General features: G+C 46.1%; 3 protein-coding genes across 8 annotated transcripts; 2 read left to right on the top strand and 1 right to left on the bottom strand.

Annotated features, from left to right (window-relative positions):
• Window positions 1–196: 196 nt before the first annotated feature.
• Window positions 197–2,886, top strand: ATP6V1G2 (ATPase H+ transporting V1 subunit G2). Of its 3 annotated transcripts, none has more exons than XM_021717427.1 (3): window positions 197–410; window positions 847–947; window positions 1,747–2,886. In XM_021717427.1, exons 2-3 carry the CDS (start codon window positions 888–890, stop codon window positions 1,918–1,920), a joined length of 234 nt encoding a protein of 77 aa, XP_021573102.1. In that variant the 5' UTR covers window positions 197–410; window positions 847–887; the 3' UTR covers window positions 1,921–2,886. The 3 variants fall into 3 exon arrangements, with proteins under 3 accessions (XP_021573102.1, XP_008065871.1, XP_021573101.1); XM_008067680.1 differs by having other exon boundaries at window positions 197–563; XM_021717426.1 differs by lacking the exon at window positions 197–410 and adding an exon at window positions 413–563 and having other exon boundaries at window positions 847–869; window positions 1,789–2,886.
• Window positions 2,887–3,196: 310 nt separating this feature from the next.
• DDX39B (DExD-box helicase 39B) lies at window positions 3,197–17,980 on the top strand. Of its 4 annotated transcripts, none has more exons than XR_504946.2 (12): window positions 3,197–3,618; window positions 4,287–4,469; window positions 5,734–6,069; window positions 7,166–7,293; window positions 8,296–8,388; window positions 11,656–11,839; window positions 12,933–13,051; window positions 15,651–15,782; window positions 16,519–16,628; window positions 16,751–16,876; window positions 17,292–17,439; window positions 17,746–17,980. XR_504946.2 is itself a non-coding variant. In XM_021717425.1 (12 exons), the coding sequence occupies exons 1-12, from the start codon at window positions 3,555–3,557 to the stop codon at window positions 17,760–17,762; spliced, it is 1,536 nt and encodes a 511-aa protein (XP_021573100.1). In that variant the 5' UTR covers window positions 3,207–3,554; the 3' UTR covers window positions 17,763–17,980. The 4 variants fall into 4 exon arrangements, 2 of the variants coding, with proteins under 2 accessions (XP_021573100.1, XP_008065870.1); XR_002482519.1 differs by having other exon boundaries at window positions 16,748–16,876; XM_021717425.1 differs by having other exon boundaries at window positions 3,207–3,618; window positions 5,857–6,069; window positions 16,732–16,876.
• A 271-nt stretch (window positions 17,981–18,251) lies between these two features.
• Window positions 18,252–19,155, bottom strand: MCCD1 (mitochondrial coiled-coil domain 1). The gene is made up of 2 exons (XM_008067721.1): window positions 18,988–19,155; window positions 18,252–18,431 (listed from the first exon to the last, which is right to left on the bottom strand). The coding sequence occupies exons 1-2, from the start codon at window positions 19,153–19,155 to the stop codon at window positions 18,252–18,254; spliced, it is 348 nt and encodes a 115-aa protein (XP_008065912.1).
• Window positions 19,156–23,422: the final 4,267 nt, after the last annotated feature.

Below are 23,422 nucleotides of genomic sequence, written 5' to 3'. Positions count from 1 at the left end.
GAGAGAGAGAAATTAAGTGAAGCCAAGAATGCTCTCTTCCCGGCACACGCTGCATGATGACACCCTTACCTTTCACCCCCATTATCAACCCCTATGCCTCCTTCTCTGAAACCATCAATCAAGTTCCCCTCCCACTCCAATGCTCTTTCCCTCTTGCTCCGCCTCATCCCTAGACCTTTCCGACTGGAAAGACTGCACCTGTTGTTAGCCGGCATTTTTGATCTGGTCTCTGCTGCTCCCAGGCGGCCCCTTTGGGTACTGCCTGAATACAAGGAGGGAGAAGAGGACCAGTCATCAATGAGAGGATCAGATTGGGGGAGAAACCCGGTGCAGAAGGCTGTGTGAAAAGGGGAGCACTAAGACCCAGGAGTAGTGAAGGACTGCAGTAACGAGCTGGAGGACCAGGAGAAGTAGGCGGTGGGGGTGGGAGCCATCTGGTACCTGGGTAGCATTCGAAACTGCATCGGCCATAACAAGAGAAATGGCCAGTCAGTCCCAGGGTATCCAGCAGCTTCTGCAAGCTGAGAAGCGGGCGGCTGAGAAGGTGGCAGATGCCAGAAAGAGTGAGTCTCCTCTTTCCTCCCCTAGGAGTCTGGAAAGAAAATTTGGAGTTTAGGACAGCAAACATTTGAGGCCTTAGGAAAACCTAAGGCTGGTGCAGAGAGAGAGAAAGAGAGAGAGCTGAGGGCTGGAGGCAGGTTAGGAGGGAAGAAATGGGTGGGCATTAGAATCTAGCACCTGGTTGGCTGAGAGAGGCCAGAATAACTTTCTAGAAGGAACTGACCCTTACTACCACGGTTTTTGGTGGGTTCCACTCCCACCCACTGTCCTTTCTTCTACCTCCAGGGAAGGCCCGACGACTGAAGCAGGCAAAAGAGGAGGCACAGATGGAGGTGGAGCAATACCGCAGAGAGCGAGAGCAGGAATTCCAGAGCAAGCAGCAGGCGGTGAGTTGTGGGGAAGTTAGGATGGGACCCCTGGTGCAAGTTGGTGTGTGTGTCTGTTGAGGTGTGTATATGTGACTCAACAAGAAAATAAGGCTGTAGCCGGAGGTGGTGGCTCACACCTGTAATCCCAGCACTTTGGGAGGTGAAGGCGAGTGGATTGCCTGAGTTCAGGGGTTTGAGACCAGCCTGGGCAACTTAGTGAGACCTCGTCCCTACAATAAATAAATTTTAAAAAATTAGCTGGGCGTTGTGGTGTGTGCCTGTATTTCCAGCTACTTGGGAGACTGAGTCAGAAGGATCCTCTGAGCTCAGCAGGTTGAGGCTTCGGTGGCTGTGAGCATGCCAGCACCCTCCAGCCTGGGCAACAGAGTGAGACTGACTAAAAAAAAAATTAATTAAAAAAAGAAAATAAGGCTGTAGAAGAATAAGGGGACTCTGGCAGGAACTACAACATTAGTAAAGCCTTGTAGCAGGGAGGGAATTGCCACAGTCTGTGTAAAGTATTTTAACGTTTATGTGGAATATAATGTTTGAGGTGGAAGGCAGAGTTTTATGGTCATGGGTGGTGAGATGGTGGGAATTTTGCACTGTTTTAGGTTGAAGTTGCATGTCAGGTCTAAGAGGAAAGGGGATTGTGTTGATCACTTTGGTGCCTGGATAGTCTGGGGATGGGGGTAGTTTATGAGAGGGGCTTTTCTTCTAGGCTCTGCTCCAGGATCTTTCCCTCCACATGCCTGGACGCTTGTCTCTCTGTTTCCTCTTTTTCTTTTCTCTCTTTCACCCTTTCCCCACCCCCCAGGCCATGGGCTCCCAGGGGAACCTGTCTGCTGAGGTGGAGCAGGCTACAAGGCGCCAGGTGCAGGGTATGCAGAGCTCCCAACAGAGAAACCGAGAGCGTGTCCTGGCCCAGCTTCTTGGCATGGTTTGCAACGTCAGGCCCCAGGTTCACCCCAACTACCGGATTGCTGCCTAGGACCCACTGTAGGGCCTGACTCCTTCTGCTGGTTCCCTTCCTCAAAGAAACCCTTCAGCCGAAATCACCTCCTACTATCATCCTTTTCTCCTTTTTAGTCCCTGGAAATACTGGGAGGCAGGATCCAATAATTGTCCTATGAAACTTATAAATATCCTGCTCAAACCTGAATCTCTTTGTTGTTCTTGAAGCCTCACTAGGCCCTCCTAAACTCCCAAGTCATTCTCACCCAAAACTTCTGTGAATTTTGTAACATGAGAAAGTAGGGACATGGAAGGTACCTTGACTTCAGAGGCTGGCAGATTTTGGTCCCTCTCCTGACCCTGCCACTTGCTGGCTGTGCAACCAGGACAAGCTACTTAGCATGGTAGCCTCAATGTCCTCTGTGAAACTGAAATAATAATAATGCCTGCCATGTGAGAGGTTGCTGTAATGATTAGGAATCATTCTGTAAAGAGCCTAGCATGGTTCCTACAATGTAGTAGCTGTGATTCAATAAAGGGAAACCCTGTGATATTATTACTACTCCATGCTCATTGGCCAAAATGTATATAGCTGTTTCCTAACTTCCATCCGTGGCTCTCTAATTCCAGTTATTCATTCTGTGCTAGTAATTCTCTGAAGAATTGGTTCTTCCTCCATCTCTTTTCCCAGAGATCTTATAATCCCTTAAAAGATAAAATGATGATCTCACATAGCCCCTCTATTATAATTCCAGATAGATACTTCATCTTGTAGCCCCTCTTTTTGTTTCTCTTATACTGATCTTTATTGGATTTTCCTTTTTTCCTATTTTCCCAAAGACCCGTCAGTTGCCCACTGCTTCCTAAGATCTAAAGTGATGCAGTATCCCCTCATATGCATGGCCTTCCTTTCCACGTCCTTGGCATCTTACTTTCCCTTTGTAACAATAAAAAAGTATCAATAAAATAATTATGGGCAAATAAATTGGTGAGTTGAAGCAGCCTTCTTTTGCCTCATTATTTCTCATTTTCAGTCACTCTCTTGTTCTTTGTTTACATATTACCCGAACAGCCCAAACAGCTATCATTTGAAACATGCTGGAGAAACAAGAGCAAGCAATACTTTATTATTTCTCTAAAGTGAGAAACATGAGGTTCCTCATTTGGGAACCTGAGGATTATAGATGGCAACTGTATAGAAAAGGTGGAGTGTAGGAACAAGTACAGTAGTCCTTGTCCCCTTGCCTTGCTATGTTGTTCCTCATAGCACTTATTGCTACTTGACATTGTATTTGTCTTTATGTGCTGTTTCCTGTTACGTAAACCTCTGTGGGGACAGGGCTGTTCCCTGCTGTGTCCCCAGATCCTGGGATACCAGTTGACACAGGGTAGGCAATCGATAAATACTGTTGAATAAATTAAAGGATGCTTAGGGTTAGGAAAACAGCCCTTCTGTGACACCATCGTTGAAACAGTTATTTCTCTTTGCTACCGAAGACAAGCTTGCTTCACCAAGGACTTGAACCAATGAGGTAATCCTTAGTGTGTTTATTAACCAGATTCTTTATGCAGGGAGGTAGGGTTCAATAGAGAATTAGAGGTGTTTACATCCTGGCTGTCATCTCACTAGCTGTATTATTATATTATTATTTTTCCAAGACTTTTCCTGCCATGTTTGTCATTTTTATTAAGCAGCAGGGCATCACGTCTGACTTCTGCAGCATCTCAAAGAGGGGTAAGTCAAATATTTCATTCAGGAAAAAAAATATCCAGGCTTAACAATGGGGTGGGGCTAAAAACATTCTGCTCGAATTAACAGTATTTATTGAATGCTGTATGACCCTCAAGCCCTTCTTTCTATCTATCTATTTTGGTGGCAGCGGTGGGATCTTTCTATTTTAACACTTGGGGCAGAATCCAGACCCCCGTCTCCCACTCGGTGGATTCAGATTCACTTTCCTCACTCACACTGGTCCAAGGGCATCAGCAACCTCGGCCAGCAACATTTAGGGTAAATGCCGCCCGCCGTCCCCACGGCTGGGAAAGGGTCAGGACAGGATCCTTGAGCTCAGCTCACTTTCGTTCCCAGAGACTTGCCTCCTCCCTCCCCTCAGCTCTGCCCGCTGTTTCCTAGCGCGAGCCCCTGGGCTCGCAGGTCACCTTGACTACCGAGCCAAGGACCCCGTGGGAACTCAGCCCCTGCCACCGTCGTTCCTCGCCCGTCCGTGGAGGGGTGCCTAGAGAAAAGGCCTGAGTGGCAAAAACCTAAACGAAGACGTGAGGGGCGTGGAGAAGAGTAGGACAAAACAAGAAAGATACGGTGGGAGGAGGTATTAGTTTCATTTATGCTTCTCGATACTGGCTGTAGCGGAGAAGTTAGAAGTGGTTTTTAAAAAATTTCAGACAGGCACTTTCCAAAGGCAATTCCCGGAGCGCGCGGCTTTGTAGAACGGCGGAAGGTCCCGCTTCCGGCCCTTTGCGCCTGCGCTCTGGCAGTCGAGAAGGCGGGAGGCCGGGAACCGGAAGTGAAGGCAGATTCCCTCCTTCGTCGCTGTTGCTGCCGCCATACGCGCTCGCCCTGCCTAGGTAAGCTTCGGCCTTCGCTGCTATCCGTTTCCATCTGCGCGTCTCCTTACCCATCTTATCACATGGACTCCTGATACCCCTTTCGTAGACGGTGTTCTGGTCGCTGGGGCCTAGTTAGGTCCTTATTTCCGTGGTTTGCATCCCTTTCGAGAGCAAAGAGCTCCCTGGGGGAGTAGGGGAAGCCGGGGTGGGGGGGTCCAATCCAAGATGGTGTCTCTGGCGCCATTGTGCTCCCTTTGCTCCCTGCTCTTCTAGTTGATCCCTCGCATAACGAAGGCCCCGGCGTCAACGAGAGGCGGCGCTAGCCGTTCCTTGGTCCTGGGCATTTGCAGAGGGCGGGGCTCTTCTCACCTTCGCTCCCAGATCGCTTTCTCGGCTCGCGGTGGGATTAGGCAGAGGAGGAGCCGGTTTCTGGACCCAGTTGGACTACTCTCTCCTCGACTTGCCCGACCTTATTTGGGGCGCTTTCCAAGTGTTTACGAGTGGTGTAATTGTGTGTTTCTCAAAAAGTAGTCTCACCTGAATGGTGCAAGTGATGTGAGATTATTTAGTAATCTAATAGCGGGGGAATGCCTCTTTTTTCCCCCTTTACTTACAATGCGTTTTCTCAACCATTGTAAGGTGGAGAGGTGGAATTTTTTTTTTTTTTTTTTTGGGACCGAGCCATTTCCTGTTTTAACACTCTCCACCCCAGCATTAATTGCACTGGGATTTCTTAAGCAACGGAAGGCGGGAGGGCACTGAAGAGTATGAAGCTGAGAGCTGTGGGAGGTGGACGGCAGCCGCATGATGTTTTCATCTTGAAAAGTGAGCGCCTTGCGCAGTGCTGACCTTAATCTATCACCCTTGACTGATGGCTGTTGAATTGGGGACCCACACCGTGGATCTTCCTTTGAAGATTTTTCAGAACTGTCTTTATCTCCATGTTCCACTCCCCTAGGTCATTAGTCATGGTCTTTTCATTATCAGTTTTTTTCTGTTCGCTATAGTTACATACAGATCAGGAATTTATAAGTTTTTCCCCTTCCAACTTTCTGGTGCTCTGATGCTAATCTTGTTGGGAATGTGTGTCCTAACCAGTTGCCCTGGGACTGCTTTTTCTATTTTGTTATATTTGCTTTTCGGTTTTATGTTTTGTATCTCTCTTTTCTTTCCAGATAAACGTTTGTTAATTTAGGGAAAGTGGGAACAGTGTGGGGATGGAAAAGAGGTGGTAAAGTCTCTGCTTAATGAGTGATTAGTCTTCTATTTTTTTTCCCCCTAGCTCTTCTATCAGAAACCAGTATCTTTTGTTGTTCATCAAACTCTCCCTCTTCCCCCTTGTTTTCACCTATTCTGGGAGAACCCATTCAGGACCCCCTTACCTTTCCCCCCCTGGCCGGCCCAGTTATGGCAGAGAACGATGTGGACAATGAGCTTTTGGACTATGAAGACGATGAGGTGGAAACAGCAGCTGGGGGAGATGGGGCTGAGGCCCCTGCCAAAAAGGATGTCAAGGGCTCCTATGTCTCCATCCACAGCTCTGGCTTTCGTGACTTCCTGCTCAAACCAGAGTTGCTCCGGGCCATTGTTGACTGTGGCTTTGAGCATCCATCAGAAGGTAAATTTTCTATTGAACATAGAGTCCTCATTAAGCTCTTTAAGGATACAAGAAATAAATGGTTTCGTCGTTCCTTAGGTGGTAAGGATTTATATTTAGAATAGATCAGGAAATAAGGAAGTATCAGAAAATAATTTTAGTGGTAAGAGGAGTTTTATGTAGGCTTATTCTTTCATTTGTGATAAGCAACTTACAGGTCTGCCATTCATTCTTGTGACTGGCTTTTCTCTTGTCTGCCTGTTTTTTTTTTTTTTTTGAGTTGGAGTCTCACTCTGTCACCCAGACTGGAGTGCAGTGGCCGCTCCCGGCCACCACAGCCTCGACCTGCTGGGTTCTGGCGATCTTTCCGCCTCAGCCTTCCAAGTAGCTGGAACTACAGGCGCGCGCTACCACACCCGGCTGATTTTTTAATTTATTGTAGAGATGAGGTCTCGCTGCCCAGGCGGGTCTCGAACCCGCGGGTTCAGGCAATCCACTCACCTCAGCCTCCCAAAGGCGCGGGATTACAGGCTGAGCCACCGAGCCCAGCTGTCTGCCTGTTTTTAATTTTGTCATTTGACTTCTAATTTTAAGATTCCAGAAAGGACCTAGTTGGACTCTGTTTGGCCAGGCCAACTCTGGTTTCTGAAAACCTCCTATGACTGGTTTAAAAATGACTGGCTTCTGGGTCAGGTGCCTATCCTTCATTTTGTTAGTCATTGCATGGTTATGTGACCCAAGGTTATGTGACCATGCAACCACTGACAAAATGGTTAGTACAGCAAGCACTCAGATATCATGGATTGTTATGGGTGAAAGAACATAAGGACAGAACTAGGAGCACTGAAGTTGAGCTGTTGGTAGATGCAAGGTGGTTGTTAGCACGACTGGGCAGTCCTGGATCTGGAGGAGGCCTAAAGCTGAACGGTACTAGGAGAGTCTAATTTTGCAGTGAATGTAATTGGGGGAGCAGAGAGATAGAAATGGTCTGGAAGTTCACAAGAACCAGGTAAATACCGTACTTTGAGAATTGATTGGTGAGAAATGGGTTTTGCGTGGTAAGAAAGGTAGAGTTATCTGGATACTAAAGTCTCATTTCTTTTTTTTTTCCTTTTAGTCCAGCATGAGTGCATCCCTCAGGCCATTCTGGGAATGGATGTCCTGTGTCAGGCCAAGTCAGGCATGGGGAAAACAGCAGTATTTGTGCTGGCCACATTGCAACAGCTGGAGCCAGTTACTGGGCAGGTATACTTGGGAAAAGTGCTGGGGAAGGCATTTTGGTTGGGAATATTTGGGAAGGCTGTTTTTGTTCTAACTGCATGATGCTATTAGAGCCGTAAGCATATCTCGCTAAGGTAATCTCTGTCACTCTTGACAACCTGACAGCCATGGAGAATGTTCCATAGAAAGTATGGGATTAATGATTTAGATCAGCAGTCTCCATTGGTCTTGTGGAAGCAGTTTTTCCATGGTGGGGGGAGTACGGTTTTGGGATGATTCAAGTGTGTAACATTTATTGTGTGCTTTATTTTTATCATTACATTGTTATCTGTAATGAAATAATTGTGCAACTCACTGTAAAAACGTGGACAGAAGTGGTAAATAAAATAATGGGCAGGCCATGAGTGGACTAAAGTAAGTGTCGGATCCTAACTTAAAGCCTCCCACCGTATGCAGCTGTACAATTGAAGTACATCAACTCACTTGCCACTCATGGATAGAGTTTCGATATGAGTCTGTAAGCAATTGATTTATTATGGTCTCTGCTCAAATTATCAAATTTTACAGCTAATGTTAATCCGTATTTGCAGCTGGCCACCAGTGCTAGCAACACCACCTCAGTTCCACCTCAGATCATCAGGCATCAGATTCTCACAAGGAGTGCTCAACCTAGATGTCTTGCATGTGCACTTCACAGATAGGGCTCCTGCTCTTATGAGAATCTAATGCCACTGCTGATCTGACAGGAGGCAGAGCTCATGCTAGCAATGGGGGAGCGGCTGTAAATACAAATGACACGAAGCTTTGTTTGCTTGCCTGCTGCTCACCTCCTGCTGTGCAGCCCAGTTTTTAAACAGGCCATGGACCTTGTACTGGTCCTGTTCCATGGCCCGGGGTTTGGGGACCCCTTATTTAGATCACAGAATTGAAGTTACTTATCTGCCAGGTGTACATTTATGACAATTACTCAGAGGATAATGCAGGGATATACTTACTATGTCTGTCTCCATCTGCTTCCTGCCCAAGGTGTCTGTGCTGGTGATGTGTCATACTCGGGAGCTGGCTTTTCAGATTAGCAAGGAATATGAGCGCTTCTCTAAATATATGCCCAATGTGAAGGTGAGTCAAGGTAGAGACCTGGTCTGGCAAGTTGGGGGCGTCAGAAACTTGTAGGTCAGCAGTCTTTATGTCCTACAGATGTTAAACACCTGTTGTACCTTGTTGTACATATAACTTGTAGTAAGTTCTTGCAAACACAAGAGATTTTACTAAAATGTGGACCTCATTTGGATATGCATTATAATTTCAGAGATGGTGTTTTTAATTATGGAGAAGATTAGCTTGCCTTGGTTTTAGCACAGGTATGATAAATATGCCTATGTAGCAGGAAAATTCATGATTGGGCTGTGGATAATGCTTACCACAAGACAACCTTTTTCTTGTTTATTCTTTTTTTTTTTTTTTTTTTTGAGTTGCCAGGCTGGATGGAGTGCAGTGGCATGCTCATGGCCACTGTAACCTCGACCTGCTGGGCTCAGGTGATCCTTCCGCCTCAGCCTTCCAGGTAGCTGGAACTATAAGCATGCATCACCACGCCCAGGGGATGTTTTGATTCATTGTAGAGAGGAGTTGCCCAGGCTGGTCTAGAATCCCTGGGCTCAGGCAGTCCTCTCATCTCCACCTACCAAAGTGCTGGTATTATAGGCGTGAGCCACTGTATCTGGCCAGTCTTTTTTTTTTTTTTTTTTACAAACTTTGAGTTATATCATTGTACTTCGTTTGACAATTTGAGAATTTTGGGGTGTGTGGCAAGAGAAAGCTAGAAACTCTAAAACACCTCCAGTATTAGTATGTGAATTTTGAGGATTCTTTAAAATGGTGGAAAGTGGAAAGCTATCTGAGGGCCACAGGCAGTTGGTTTGTTTTCTGTTATATAAACTTGATAGTCATGATGTGAAGGTTTCCATACCAGTAATTCAGCATCATTTGGGGACATGTTGGAGATACAGATTATATTAGTTCTATCCTAGACCTATTATTATGAATATCCGTTCTAACAGGAACCCTGTGTGATTGGAGCTTGAGAAGCACTCATGTATATAATCCTATCTTCCTAGTTAAGAAGGGGCGAAAAGCAGTAATTTTGTTCAGATCTGTTATTTATTACTTTATATTTTGGAGGAACTAGGAACTAGGGCTTGAGTTATAGCCCGAAATTGAAAATAATCTCTTAAAAGCTAAGTAGTAAGAGTAGTATCTGTGCATGGTAAAATTCTTAAATAATTTAGAAAGACTTACAGTGAAAAGATTTGTGTTCTCCCTTCCCTAATCTTGTTTCACAGATGGTAATCACTTTTTTCCCTAGTTTTGTGTTACCAAGTATTAGGCACTGTTTTCTCAGTTTGCCAATTATAGACCTTTTTGACTTGTTTTCATGAGACGTTTGGCTTGTTTATAGCATTTCTCTCATTGTTTGAAAACTGTATCTTTTTTAATATGATCTGTAGGCCATGTATGTGTATGTATTCATGGTGTTATATGTTATATATGTTATTATATGTGTGTTATGTATGTTATATATGTATTCATGGTGTTATATATATATGTCGTTGCTAGTCAGTATAAAAACAGTATATTTTCTGTCCTTTCACCAAGTAGTCTTATCTGTAGGTTGATTCTAAAAGTTGAATACTAGGAGAGAATTTACATTGTTACAACTATGGAAACATTAATTATTGAGCTCTGTAGTGAGCTAGTATTGTATTCCTCTTTTGTGGGTCCAGCTCATTATCCTTGTGTCACTCAAAAGAGGATGTTCTTGGTGTCAAGATCATCATTCTTTTTTTTTTTTGAGCTGGGGTCTTACTTTCCTGCCCAGGCTGGTGTGCGGTGGCACAGTCATGGCTCACTGCAGCCTTGACCCTCCTAGACCCAAGCAGTCACCCTGCCTCAGCCTCTCAAGTAGCTGGGACTACAGGCATATACCACCATGCCTGGCTAGTTTTTTTTATTTTTTGTAGAGACAAGTTCTCACTATGTTGCCTAGGCTGGTCTTTATTTATTCTTAACTTTTCCTTAGTACTCAAAATTGTGTTATAATTACTTGTTGAAGAGGCCAGGCCAGTTCTGCAGAATATCCCACTCTGAATTCGTCTGGTTAGTCTGTCATGATGGTGTTTTTTTTGTTTTGTTTTGTTTTGTTTTTTGAGTTGGTGTCTCACTCTGTCGCCCAGACTGGAATGCAGTGGTGTTCCCGGCCACTGCAGCCTCGACCTGCTGGGCTCTGGCGATCCTTCCGCCTCAGCCTTCCAAGTAGCTGGAATTACAGGCACGCGCTACCATGCCAGGCTGATTTTTTAATTTATTGTAGAGATAAGGTCTCGCCAAGTTGTCCAGGCGGGTCTCGAGCATGCAGGCTCAGGCAATCCACTCACCTCAGCCTCCCAAAGCGTAGGATTACAGGCTGAACCACCGAGCCCGGCTGTGTTTTTTTTTAACATTCGAAAATATAGCTTATTTAGAAAGTAAATTAGAGAAAAGAGAGGAGATGTACCTCCCCGAGGTAGGGGAGGGGGCCAAAGCTTAAGCAAGGCAATGGCTCCATTATGTTGTTTAGTGTGCTCTTTTCTCTCAGTATTTCCTGTAAATTGGAATTTATATTTGAAAGCTTAACTGATTTAAGTTAAACCTTTTTTTGGCAGGAATCTTTCATAGGTGATGCTGTATGTAGTGTTACACCACAAATCTAGTTGACCCATTATTAGTGATTTTAGATTTATCAGAATTAGAGTCATGACTAATTCTAAGCCTGATTACTTGATTGTTCTTGTCCCTTTTGAAACTAGAAAGTTTAAGGTTTGTGATCAGTTAGGAAAACTTGATGTTTCAGGTGCTTTGTGTGGTACTTAACACTCCTCTGGTGATTTCTTGCTGTTTTTATTTGTTGGAGTCTCACTCCATTGCCCAAATTGGAGTGCAGTGGCACACTCACAGCCACCCAGCGTCAACCTGCTGGGCTCAGGTGATCCTTCTGTCTCAGCCTTCCAGGTAGCTGGAACTATAGGTGTGTGCTACCACGCCTGGCTAATTTTTTGATTTATTGTATAGATGAGGTCTTGCCAAGTTACCGGGCTGATCTCGAACCAGCGGGCTCAGGCAATCCACCCACCTTGGCCTCCCAAAGTGTTGGGATTACTGGCTGAGCCACCAAACCCGGCTACTTTTGTTTCTTAACCTCAATGTCTGGTGAGGAACATAAGCATTTTAGATTAGGTGACCTCTGAAGATCCTTTTAGTTCTGAAATGGACTGAGAATTGGTTTAGTTCAACTAAAAGAGTGAAAACTCTTTCCTTCCTTGTGAAACTCTTTTTCTCCTTACTTGGCAGGTTGCTGTGTTTTTTGGTGGTCTGTCTATCAAGAAAGATGAAGAGGTGCTGAAGAAGAACTGCCCGCATATCGTCGTGGGGACTCCTGGCCGGATCCTAGCCCTGGCTCGAAATAAGAGCCTCAACCTCAAACACATTAAACACTTTATTTTGGATGAATGTGATAAGATGCTTGAACAGCTCGGTGAGTGACAGTGCTGGGACTGGGCTAGTGGTCTGGGGAGTTGCCCTTTGGAGCCAAATGATGCTTATTTGATACAGGAGCACTTGCAGTGCAAGGACGACTCTTATCTATCACCCATGACTGATGGCTCTGTGTTCCCTGGTTGGACTTTTGTTATGCTTTTAAGCAGCCTTGGTGATCAGGGAGAAAGGTGTCATCTCTCATTTTTCTATGATAGCTGTTTCCTTACCTTTGAGAGTAGAGGACTTTGGTAGTCTTAGATGTAAGTCACCACTACTTTCCTTAATTGATTTTTACACTGGAAGGCATAGAGGATTTACTGAACTGAAGGTGAGGACGGTCTACCCTTCTGGCATCCCCAGCACACACAGCATCTGTGATGAGAATTTATAGTTGAGTAGGTTTCTAGGTTTAGTGTTGGGATTAATGTGGAGACTGGGAGTTTGTGTGGCGTTATATTTTAGTGTGCCAAGTGGGTTTAATAAAGGATGATTTTCTATAAGAACCAAATATTGATGAATGAAAGAAAGAGAATGAACATAGCTCCAGAGAGAAGTCATTCCAAATAATCTTTGGTGATTCATTATGGTGAGCTTTAGAGTGGGTTGAAGGTAGAGATGTCATATTTGCATGGCTGGCTAGGAAGGTGTGTTCCAGAGGCAGCATAGAGTGGACTCTGATGTCTAGAATGTGATATAGGCTCGATATTTGTAGACTACTGGAGGCTGGGGCTTGAGGAGAGGAGTTGGGACAAAGGCCTATAAAGCATTTTTTAAAAACCTCACCCTGTGAGTCTCTGCAGTGGGCTTTATCCCCATTTTGGGGTTTCAGCCTGGTTAGAACACACAGAGCTGGAGCTTGATGCCATATCTTTATTCCAAATTTGTTGCTCTTTCCATTGTGCTACTACTATGGATTTGATCCTATAGTGGTTGGAGAAGGAGTAGTAGAGAGAACTGAGGTCATCTTTCTCTGAAGTGACTCCCTTGCTTACCCATTTCCAGCAGTCTTCATCTCACTGGGAAGTCTGCTTCTGCTCTTTGTTTATCACTGGTGCTTATTTTTTCTTACACCTTTTTCCTTGTTTTTGCAGACATGCGTCGGGATGTCCAGGAAATTTTTCGCATGACCCCCCACGAGAAGCAGGTCATGATGTTCAGTGCTACCTTGAGCAAAGAGATCCGTCCAGTCTGCCGCAAGTTCATGCAAGATGTAAATACCCTTCTACCTTCTCTCCCTCCACTCCCCACCCGCTGCCTCCTTCCCCTCCTCGCCCTCTTCCTCCAGACTCCCTTGTCCTTCAAGCGCCAAGAAGGGAGCTTGTGCCCATCTGGGAGTGATGACTCCTTGAAGAGACACATAGAAGCAGAGACAGCTAGTGTTAGGATCTGCGCGGGTGCCAGGGAAACTCCGGAAGACTTGGTCGGGTTAACGTGAGAGCGGGTAGTGTTCGACTTTTTAAAAAAAATCACAGCATTTTTGAACCTCTTCTCCCTTTGGGGGAGGGCAGAATTTTCTGCCCTACCACCCACCCATCGTCTTTTACATGCCCCCTACAGCCACGCATCCTCAAGGTGGCATCGAGCATACAACTGGAGTCTTCTGCTCACCAAAACTCATACTTCCCGGTGGCAGGAGAGCAAGAGAGGGACAGACAGATGGCAGGGCATGTCCAAAGAAGAGCAAACAGCACAAATCAGTCCTCCCCCTCCCCACCTCCAGGGGTGGGGGCCGTTGGCACCTCAGTCCCCGTCCCCTACTCCATCCTGCCCGAACCTCCTTGCACCCATCCGGAACCTCGGTTGATGTGAGCCGGCAACAGAGAAGCACCGTGGCGCGGCGAGGAATGTGGACGGCACCCAGCGGTGGATGGCGGCAGCGGAGGCCGCGGGGAAACCTGACCAGGAAGCCGAGGACCAAACCAGCCTCTTTTTCCGTTCCCGGTTTTTTTCCTGAATCCAACGCGTGCCGTGCCCCGTTTCCCCCCATTTGTGTTGGGGAGGGGTGTCCTGAATGGGGTGGTAGATTTTCTTTTTTTCTTTAAAACATTTTTTTTTTAATACTCAGGAGAGGGATATGGGAAAGGTAAAGGGGATGTAACCAGGTGGGTGTTAGAGTTTGGGGCTAGGTGGGACCCATTATATAAGCAGTGGAGTGTGTTCCTCCCCTCCCTGCAGTTCTCCTTCCTATGGGATGAGTCTATCTTTAGCTGTACTTGGGGCCAGAACTAGATTTGAAGGAGGCCATGGAACTTCTCTTTAGAGAGCCTGCCTTGCTAGCCTGCCTTCTGGGGTTAAGTTTCTTGTTTTCTCCTTTGATGCACACACATCCTTTCCCATCCTGGCCCTTGGCCCTTCATGTTAACTATGCCCCCTAAGATAGTATGAAGAGTGTTAGGAAAGTTGGGCTTTGGAGTTGTGTCAGTATCTGTCTTTGTATACTATATTCCTGCCCTTCAAGGGTTTTTTTGTTTTATAATTTTAAAGACGAGTGTGGCCAGGTGTGGTGGTATGCGCCTTAGTCACAGTTTGCGGGGCTGAGGCAGGAGGATCCCTTGAGCCCAGGAGTTCAAGGCTATAGTGTATTATGATTGTCCCTGTGAATAGTCACTGCACTCCAGCCTGGGCAACATAGCAAGACCCCATCTTTAAGGAAAAAAAAAAACAATGAAGTCTGCTCTGAATTTGTTTTGTAACACCAACTTATTGATGACTTCCTTGTAAGCCTGTAGATGGTTTGACTTTTAGTCCAGAGACCAATCTTAAACTATTTCTGTTGTGGTCTGAGGACAAATTGTTACTCATCTTGAGTAATTTTTGCTTCTCCTTAACTCGCTTTTTGACTGTGTCTATTGTTGACCTTAAAGGTATTCACTTTTCTAACATGCTGAGATTCTCTTAGTTGTGCCAGGCATGGTGGCTCATGCCTATAATCCCAGTACTTTGGAAAGCTAGGGTCGGAGGATCACTTGAGGCCAGGAGTTTGAGGTCAGCCTGGGCAACATAAGGAGGTCTTGCTCTACAAAAAATAAAATAAAGCTGGGTGTGGTAGCTCACGCCTGTAATCCCAGTAATTTTGGGAGGCTGAGGCAAGAGGATTGTCCGAGCCCAGGAGTTTGGCACAAGCCTGGACAACATGGTGAAGCCTTGTCTCTGCAATAAATAAAAAAATTAGCTGGGCATGGTAGTACGTATCTGTAGTCCCAGCTACTTGGAAGGCTGAGCGGAAGGATCACCTGAGCCCAGCAGGTCCAGGCTGCAGTAGCCAATATCGTGCCACTGCATTCTAGTTTGGGTGACAGAGTGAGACTCCAACTCAAAAAAAAAAAAATTTTTTTTTTTTAGTTGAACTAGGAGAATCAAATGGAGCAGTCCTTGTCCTCTCCCCATTTTTTTTTAAAAAACCAACTCTGATGGAGTTATTCTGACTTTGAGTCACTGTTTCCCATAATTTCCCAGATGTTGAGAATCATCTCCCATTGTTTTCTTTCCTCCACCACCTCCATTTGAGGTAATGGCATCTTGCTATTGGGTGGTTTCACTGCTCCTTAACTTCTTTTGCAGTTTTCTTTCTCATGGCAGTTTTCATTTGGGCAGTCCTGAAATCCAACTGATAGGAAGGAAATTAGATCTAATGGGAAACGGACCACAGTAAAATGTGGATATTTTTGGGGATGGGGTGGGGTTTTCAATTTTCTCACTTCTCCCCATCCCCCCATGGGGTGTATTGGAGATCAACTTCCTCCCCCCCCCCAGGTTTAACCCCCCCACTCTGCCCTCCTCCCGTTCCCTACCCCCTTCCTCCCCCCCAGCCAATGGAGATCTTCGTGGATGATGAGACGAAGTTGACGCTGCATGGGTTGCAGCAGTACTACGTGAAACTGAAGGACAACGAGAAGAACCGGAAGCTCTTTGACCTTCTGGATGTTCTTGAGTTCAACCAGGTCAGTTGTTCAGTGTCCAGTAGGGGGATGAGCATTGGAGCACTCCAGCTGTAGCAGAAACTTGTGTATTAAGTATCTTTTTACTGTGTATTAATCACATATGATGGAGTGATGAGAATATAAATGTCTTTAGGGCTGAGCTTGAGCAAGGTGGGAGTTGCCTTTCTTTTCCATGACTAGCATAGATACATCCTCAGTAGAAACCTTAATGAAAATTAACTTCAAAAAGTAAAATCTTTGAAGGATTTTAGTAAGTTTGTAAAAATCCTGAACTTTTTTGGGCATGTTAGGGTTCGTGAATGTTTTTTTCTTCTAGTACTACTTAAAGAGAAGCATTTCATCGGTATATTTATGAGTGGTATTTGCACAGTAAACTACTTTATAGAATTAAGATAGGTTTCCTAGGTTTAATGTTTTGGTGAATAGGAATATCAGTCATGGACTTTTCAGACCTTAGCTCTACTTATCACTTTTTCATTAGATAACCTAACCCTTGTCTCCTAACATGCCTAGCAGTTTTTGTTAAACAGATCTCTGTACCTTCTTAGAGGCCAGCTTGCTTAGGAAAAATCAGAGCTGAGAGGAAGTTTTATTTAGAGCAGAGGAAATACGCAGTGGGGAGTAAGAGGGATGAAGAGAAATTTCTAAGAGTATACTTACTGGAAGCTCTTTCCTCCCATATAATCTCTCATACTGTACCCACATTCTCCCATTCACCACCCCTTCACCCTTCCAGGTGGTGATTTTTGTGAAGTCTGTGCAGCGGTGCATTGCCCTGGCCCAGCTTCTGGTGGAGCAGAACTTCCCAGCCATTGCCATCCACCGTGGGATGCCCCAGGAGGAGAGGTGAGTTGGAGATGGGGATGATGTTTTGTGTAATTGGGAGGAAAGGAGACCACATTGAAAGAAGGGAATCTCAACATTTTTTGAAATTTCCTTTCTCACAAAGGCTTTCTCGGTATCAGCAGTTTAAAGATTTCCAACGACGAATTCTTGTGGCTACCAACCTATTTGGCCGAGGCATGGACATTGAACGGGTGAACATTGCCTTTAACTATGACATGCCTGAGGATTCTGACACATACCTGCATCGGGTAAGCCCCATACTCATAAGGACACCCCATTTTCCCCATCCCTTTATTATCTCTGTTTTTTTCTTTTTGAGTTGGAGTCTTACTCTGTCACCCAGACTGGAGTGCTGTGGCATGCTCCCAGCCACCGCAGCCTCAGCCTGCTGGGCTCCGGTGATCCTTCTGCGTAGCCAGAACTACAGACGTGGCCTACCACGCCCAGCTAATTTTTGATTTATTGTAGAGACGAGGTCTTGCCAGGTTGCTCAGGTGGGTCTCAAACCCGTGGGCTCAGGCAGTCCACTTGCCTCGGCCTCCCAAAGTGCTGGAATTACAGAAGCTCGGCCTTCTGTGTTTTTTCCTACTTATTTCTTCATCCCTGCCTCTGGGCATCTTTCCACTTTGGGGTCTTCTAGTGCTATCCTCTGTCTCCTTTCAGGTGGCCAGAGCAGGCCGGTTCGGTACTAAGGGCTTGGCCATCACGTTTGTGTCAGATGAGAATGACGCCAAGATCCTCAATGATGTGCAGGATCGCTTTGAGGTCAATATTAGTGAGCTGCCTGATGAGATAGACATCTCCTCCTACAGTAAGTATTGATCCCATGAAACCTTTTCGGTCTCCTTTGTTTCTTAGTGTATTTGTCTTAAATCCCATCATGTAAGTAATGGACATCTAATGCATAGTGAACACTGGACCAGTGCCTGCTCCCCTTGTCTTTGATGCTGTGTTAGATGTTTTGTTGCCCTTACATGGAGCCTCACTCACTCCCCACCCTGAAGTCTGTCCTCTGAACCCACACAATACACCAGTATGTACATGAATGCGTGTGTGTTTCCTGCTTTGTTCGTTCCTCTTCATGCCTTATTCTGACTGTGCCATGTTTTCTCCTTAGTTGAACAGACACGGTAGAGGACTCGTCCATTCTGGAATGTGATGGTCTGTCCTTCAAGAGAGGATACCCGGTGTGGGGGTGAAGGAGACACTACTGCCACCACCCCTGACAGCCCCCACCCCCCACCCCATGGCTTCCTTCTTTTGCATCACCACCACTCCTAAACCCCCATTCCTGATTGACAAGTTTTTTTTAACAAAACTAAAAATGAAACACATTCGTGTCTGTGGTATCTGTAAGTGCTTTGTCCTTTTATTGTATTTGGGATGAGATTATTTTAGGGCAGGATCCAGAGTAAATTTCAGAGGACTGTACTGAGGACAATGGGTGGGGTCAAAGGAGGGGTGGGACTAAGTCTACAGAGCCTGGGCTCTCCACTACCCTTCATTTCTGGCCCCTTGTGGAGGTTTCCTGGGAGAGGCTGGGATGTTTCTGATCCAAGGGTTTCTGAGGGTGGTGTGCAGTATTTCCAGTGCTGGAGGATGATGTGGGACTTGGTGGGAAGCTTAGGTGTCTCCTCCCAGGCTCTCTCGGTGTCTCCTCATCTGTTCCTTCAGCTTCTGAATTTTGAGCACCAGGGCCTGGGCTTCCCAGGCTCCCTCCTGCCCTTCCAGCAGGGCCTGGTACAGCTCCAGCTGCTGCTCTAGCAACTCCTCAGCTTGGGCTAGCTCAGCTGGCCGAGGACCCTGGTGGGGGTGGGGTGGGGAGGAAGCATCAGTTAAGATGGGGAGGGGAGGCTGAGCCCCTGGGAGCTGTGTGCCAGGATATGAGTGGAAGTGTGGAATTCCATCTTCCCTTTGCCTTTTTTGGCTCCACTGGTTTAAGTCCCTCTGTACCGAGAAACCCAGGTGTTTTCCCCCCCAGCCCTAATCATAGGCATAGGCTTTTCGAAGGCAGATAGAAATTGCTGGCCCAGGGGCTATAACTGGACTCCTTGAACAAAAATACGGGGTCACTGGAAAGGACTGACTGTTTCTCCCCACTAAGAAATAATTAACTATAAGATGAGGGGGAATTCCTCTTCAAGGACTTTGTGGACTGTACTGTGTAGTGGGGGAGGGTAGGGGAGAGCGATCCTTGAGGGCTGGGCTGGGGTGGGGGTGGGCAGTAGCCTGGAGATGAGAGCTGGAACTAGGCAAGCTGAGGGGGTGAGGGGTGGTTCAGGGTGGGATTGAGAGTTTCCTCCCACCCCTGTTACAAATTTCTCTTAGGCCCTCCCTATCTACCCTTGGGGCCACTTACCTTGGGGGCTGATCCCATCTTCCCACTGCCCCTGGAGCTGGTCTCTTCTGTACTTGGCTTGGGGTTTTGAGAATAGCACCCCCGGGATCCCTGAGGTACCAAGGACCAGGATGGCAGAAGGAGGCGAAGACAACAGCACCGAGAGAGCCAGGGCAGAGGGAGCACCATGGTGAGTGAGGCAGAGAGTTGTCTGAGCCGCCCAACAGCCACCAGGAACTGGCCCTCTCCAGGCCTTGGCCTCGCTTCAGTGCCCAGCCCTGCCCAGGCTCCCGCCCCTGCCCTGTTGCCCCCACCATCCTCTCAGCCTGGCCCCAGTCATAGTTCAGAACAACTGTTAACTGATGTGAAGAATGTTCCTGCGAGTTTAGGCAGAACTTGCTTTAGATTGCTTTGCCCTGCCTGCCACAGGTCTTGTCTGTTTTTCTTAGCACCAACCCTCTTCCTTCTTCCTTTCTTCTCTGCAGATAGGACTGTCATCCCTCGCTTGCAGATGAGAAAACTGGCTCAGATGGTTCTATTTCTCACTCACTCATCGGGCAAGCATCTGTTGGGGTCAGCTCTGGGCCAGATGTGCTCAGGGCTCCACAACTGGTTGATGGCAGAGCCTGGAAGGGTTCATGTCTAGGGGTTCACCTGACTTGGAAGCTCATACTGACCTTGCTTAAGTACCAATTTCCCCTTTCCAGGCATCCCTTTTTATTGTGTTTTCCTTTAGTGCTCTTTGCAGACACTATATATTTTTTTAATTGAAGGTTTGTGGCAACCCCGTGTCAAGTAGGTCTTTTGGCACCATTTTTTCCTTTTTTTTCTTGAGTTGGAGTCTCATTCTGTCCCCCAGGCTAGAGTGCAGTGGCGCACTCAGGGCCACCGCAACCTTGACCTGCTGGGCTCAGGTGATCCTTCTGCCTCAGCCTTCTGAATAGCTGGAAATATAGGCACCATGCCCAGCTAATTTTTGTTTTATTGTAGAGATGAGGTCTCGCCAAGTTGCCCAGGCTGGTTTCAAACCCGTGGGCTCAGGCAATCCTCTCACCTTGGCCTCCCAAAGTGCTGGGATTATGGGCATGAACCACTGCACCCAGCCCGTTTTTTTCAATAGCATGTGCTCACTTTATGTCTCTGTGTCTCATTTTGGTAATTCTCAGAATACTTCTGACTTTTCCATTAGAGCTGATATGGTGACCTGTGATTGGTAATTTTAAATTTATTTTTAATTTTTATTTTTTGGAGATAGAGTCTTGCTTTGCCACCCAGGCTTAAATGCAAGTGGTGTGATTATAGCTCACTGTAGCCTTGAATTCCTGGGCTCAAGTGAGCCTCCTGCCTCAGCCTCTTAACAGCTGGGACCACATGCACCACCACACTTGGCTAATTTTTTTGTAGAGATGGGATCTTGCTGTGGTGCCCAGGTTGGTCTTGAATTCCTGGCCTCAAGCAATCCTTTTGCTTTGTCTTCCCAAAGTGTTGGGATGATTATAGGGGTGACCCATCATGCCTGGCCATCAATTATTTTTGAAGTAACTATTATAATTGTTTTGGAGTGCCATGAACCATACCCTTGTAAGATGGTGAACTTAATTGATAAATGTGTGTGTTGTGCCTGTTGTAGCAACTAGCCTTTCCCCGATTCACTCCATCTCTTCAGGCCTCCCTATTCCCTGAGACTCAACAATTTAAAGTTAGGTCAATTACAGTGACCCTTTTAAGTGTTCAAGTGAAAGGAATAGTCAATCCACGCAGCAAACTTTGTTGTCTTATTTTAAGAAATTGACACAGCCACCTTCAGCAACCATTACCCTGATCAGTCAGCAGTCATCAACATTGAGACAAGACCCTCACCAGCAAAAAGATTGTGATTAGCTGAAGCCTCAGATGATTGTTAGCATTTTCTAGCAATAATATGTTTTAAAATATGTACATAGTTTTTAAATACATGATGCATTTAAATACATGATGTTTGTTTACAGTATAGCGTAAACATAACTTTTATATGCACCGGGAAACCAAAAATTTTGTGTAGCTTGTTCTGGTGTGTCTGGAATCAAACTTTCAATATCTCTGAGGTATGCCTGTAATTTTCCTTTTCCTTCTTCTTGCTGGCCCAGAATTACCTTGCGTCTTGTCCCAGTTTTGTCCTGCATGCTGTAGGGGCTGCCTTCTCTGGCAGTTCTGGGCACTTTGTATCCCTTGTAGCCTGGCTCCTGACAACATGGGTACAGGTGTCAAGTTCTGTTGCACTAGTGAGCCTCCCTCCACACCTCCTGAACTAGAACCAAAGCCCTGTCCACATGCTGTGCATGTGTGAGCCTGTGTGCATATATGTCAGCTTCCTATAGGACATTCTGAAGGGTTGTCCTGATGTGACTGGAAAGCATGACCACAGACCTGTGGGCAGAGGTAGCTCAGAAGGCAATAGATAGTCCCAATTTTGATTATCTGTGAAAAGGAAGGTCCTCAGATAGATAGAAAACCATGCCTCAGAAGGAAGGATTGCAAGAGATTGGAGACCTAACCAGCTTGCTGTCTGGGATATCACTCTGGATGGAAGGGAAGATGGCCTCTGCCATCGTGTAGTGGCCTGTGAACCAGCAGGGAGACCTTCCTAGAGGTCTGGTTCTCAAAGTTGCTGAAGCACCTTTATATGAAACCAAAGACCTCACATTCCCCATTAGCTGACTTGTTCTCACTTTTCAGTGAAAAAAGAACCCAGAACCTTTTATTTTATTTTTTGAGTAGAAGTCTCACTCTCACCCAGGCTGGAGTACAGTGGCACACTCATGGCCACCGCAGCCTTGACTTGCTGGGCTCACATGATCCTTCTGCCTCAGCCTTCCAAGTAGCTAGAACTACAGGTATGTGCCACTACACCTTGGTTAATTTTTTGCCATATTGTATAAACGAAGTCTCTCCAAGTTGCCCAGGCTGGTCACAGACCCCTGGGCTCAGGCAATCCCTCTCGCCTCAGCCTCACAAAGTGCTGGGGTTACAGGCATGAGCCACTGCACCCAGCAACACCAGAACTTTTAAAAGAGGAGAGGGGCTTTCCTTTTTGTAACAGGGTCATGTGTGACTCATACTTGAATTGCAATGTGTACACTGTTTAAAGTCTTAATTATTGCCAGGCTCTGTGGCTCAACCTGAAATCCCAGTGCTTTGGGAGGCCGAGGTGAGTGAATTGCCTGAGTCCGCGGATTCGAGACCCGCCTGGGCAACTTGGCGAGACCTCGTCTCTACAATAAAAAAACGAGCCCGGCGTGGTAGCATGCACCTGTAGTTCCTGCTACTTGGAAGGCTGAGGTGGAAGATTCGCCAGAGCCCAGCAGGTCCAGGCTGCAGTGGCCGGAAGTGGCCACTGCACTCCAGTCTGGGTGACAGAGTGAGACTCCAACTAAAAAAAAAAAAAAAGTCTTCTTTGTTAGAAACTACTGTTATTACAGATATGTGGGACTATACATTATAAGGTTAAACAACCCACAGTCAATTACCATTTAAGCTAAATCAGCTACATTTATAAATTAAAAACAAGATTAGCAGCTATTTAGGAAAAAGACAAAAGAGAGTTCTGCAAGATAATCCAAATGATACACTAATAACAATTCTTCATTAAGATGACTTTTCAAGCCGGGCTTGGTGGCTCAGCTGTAATCCCGCGCCTTTGGGAGGCTGAGGTGAGTGGATTGCCTGAGCCGCGGGTTTGAAACCCGCCTGGGCAGTGAGACCTCATCTCTACAATAAATCAAAAAATCAGCCGGGCGTGGTAGCGCATGCCTGTAATTCCGGCTAATTGGAAGGCTGAGGCGGCAGGATCGCTGGAGCCCAGCAGGTCGAGGCAGCGGTGGCCGGGAGCGGCCACTGCACTCCAGTCTGGGCGACAGAGTGAAACTCTAACTCAAAAAAAAAGATGACTTTTCAACCATCTGAGTTTCTCCTTTAGATCATTAACTCCCAAATGGACTAACCTCCAATAATTTACAATAGGTGGTCCTAAGATATAAATAAAATAGAATCTGTGAATTTTGGCTTTGTTTCTCTGTGAGAACTTAAGAAAGTGCTGGACTTTGTGTCAGTTCAAATATATTGGATGAGCTGTGGATCTCGTAATCATGGAAGTGAAGAAATGAAGAGAAATATACATCAACCAGATTCTTCAGTGATATAGTTTGTCCTCCCAAACTCATGTTGAAATTTAACTGCTATTCTGATGATGTTAAGAGGTAGGACCTTTAAGAGTTGATTAGGTTGAATGGATTAATGCCATTGTTGTGGGAGTGAGCTCCTGATAAAAAGTATAAGTTTGGAGCCAGGCTCGGTGGCTCAACCTGTAATCCCGCGCCTTGGGAGGCTGAGGTGAGTGGAGGATTGCCTGAGCCTGCCTGGGCAACTTGGTGAGACCTCATCTCTACAATAAATAAAAAAAAAAAAAAATTAGCCGGGC

The sequence above is a fragment of the Carlito syrichta genome, unplaced genomic scaffold, assembly GCF_000164805.1.
Source record: "Carlito syrichta isolate Samal-C Ts95f unplaced genomic scaffold, Tarsius_syrichta-2.0.1 Scaffold309736, whole genome shotgun sequence".
NCBI classification, from domain to species: domain Eukaryota; kingdom Metazoa; phylum Chordata; class Mammalia; order Primates; family Tarsiidae; genus Carlito; species Carlito syrichta.
The sequence above is the reverse complement of the archived record's forward strand: the minus strand, read 5'-3'. Positions and strand labels throughout refer to the sequence as shown.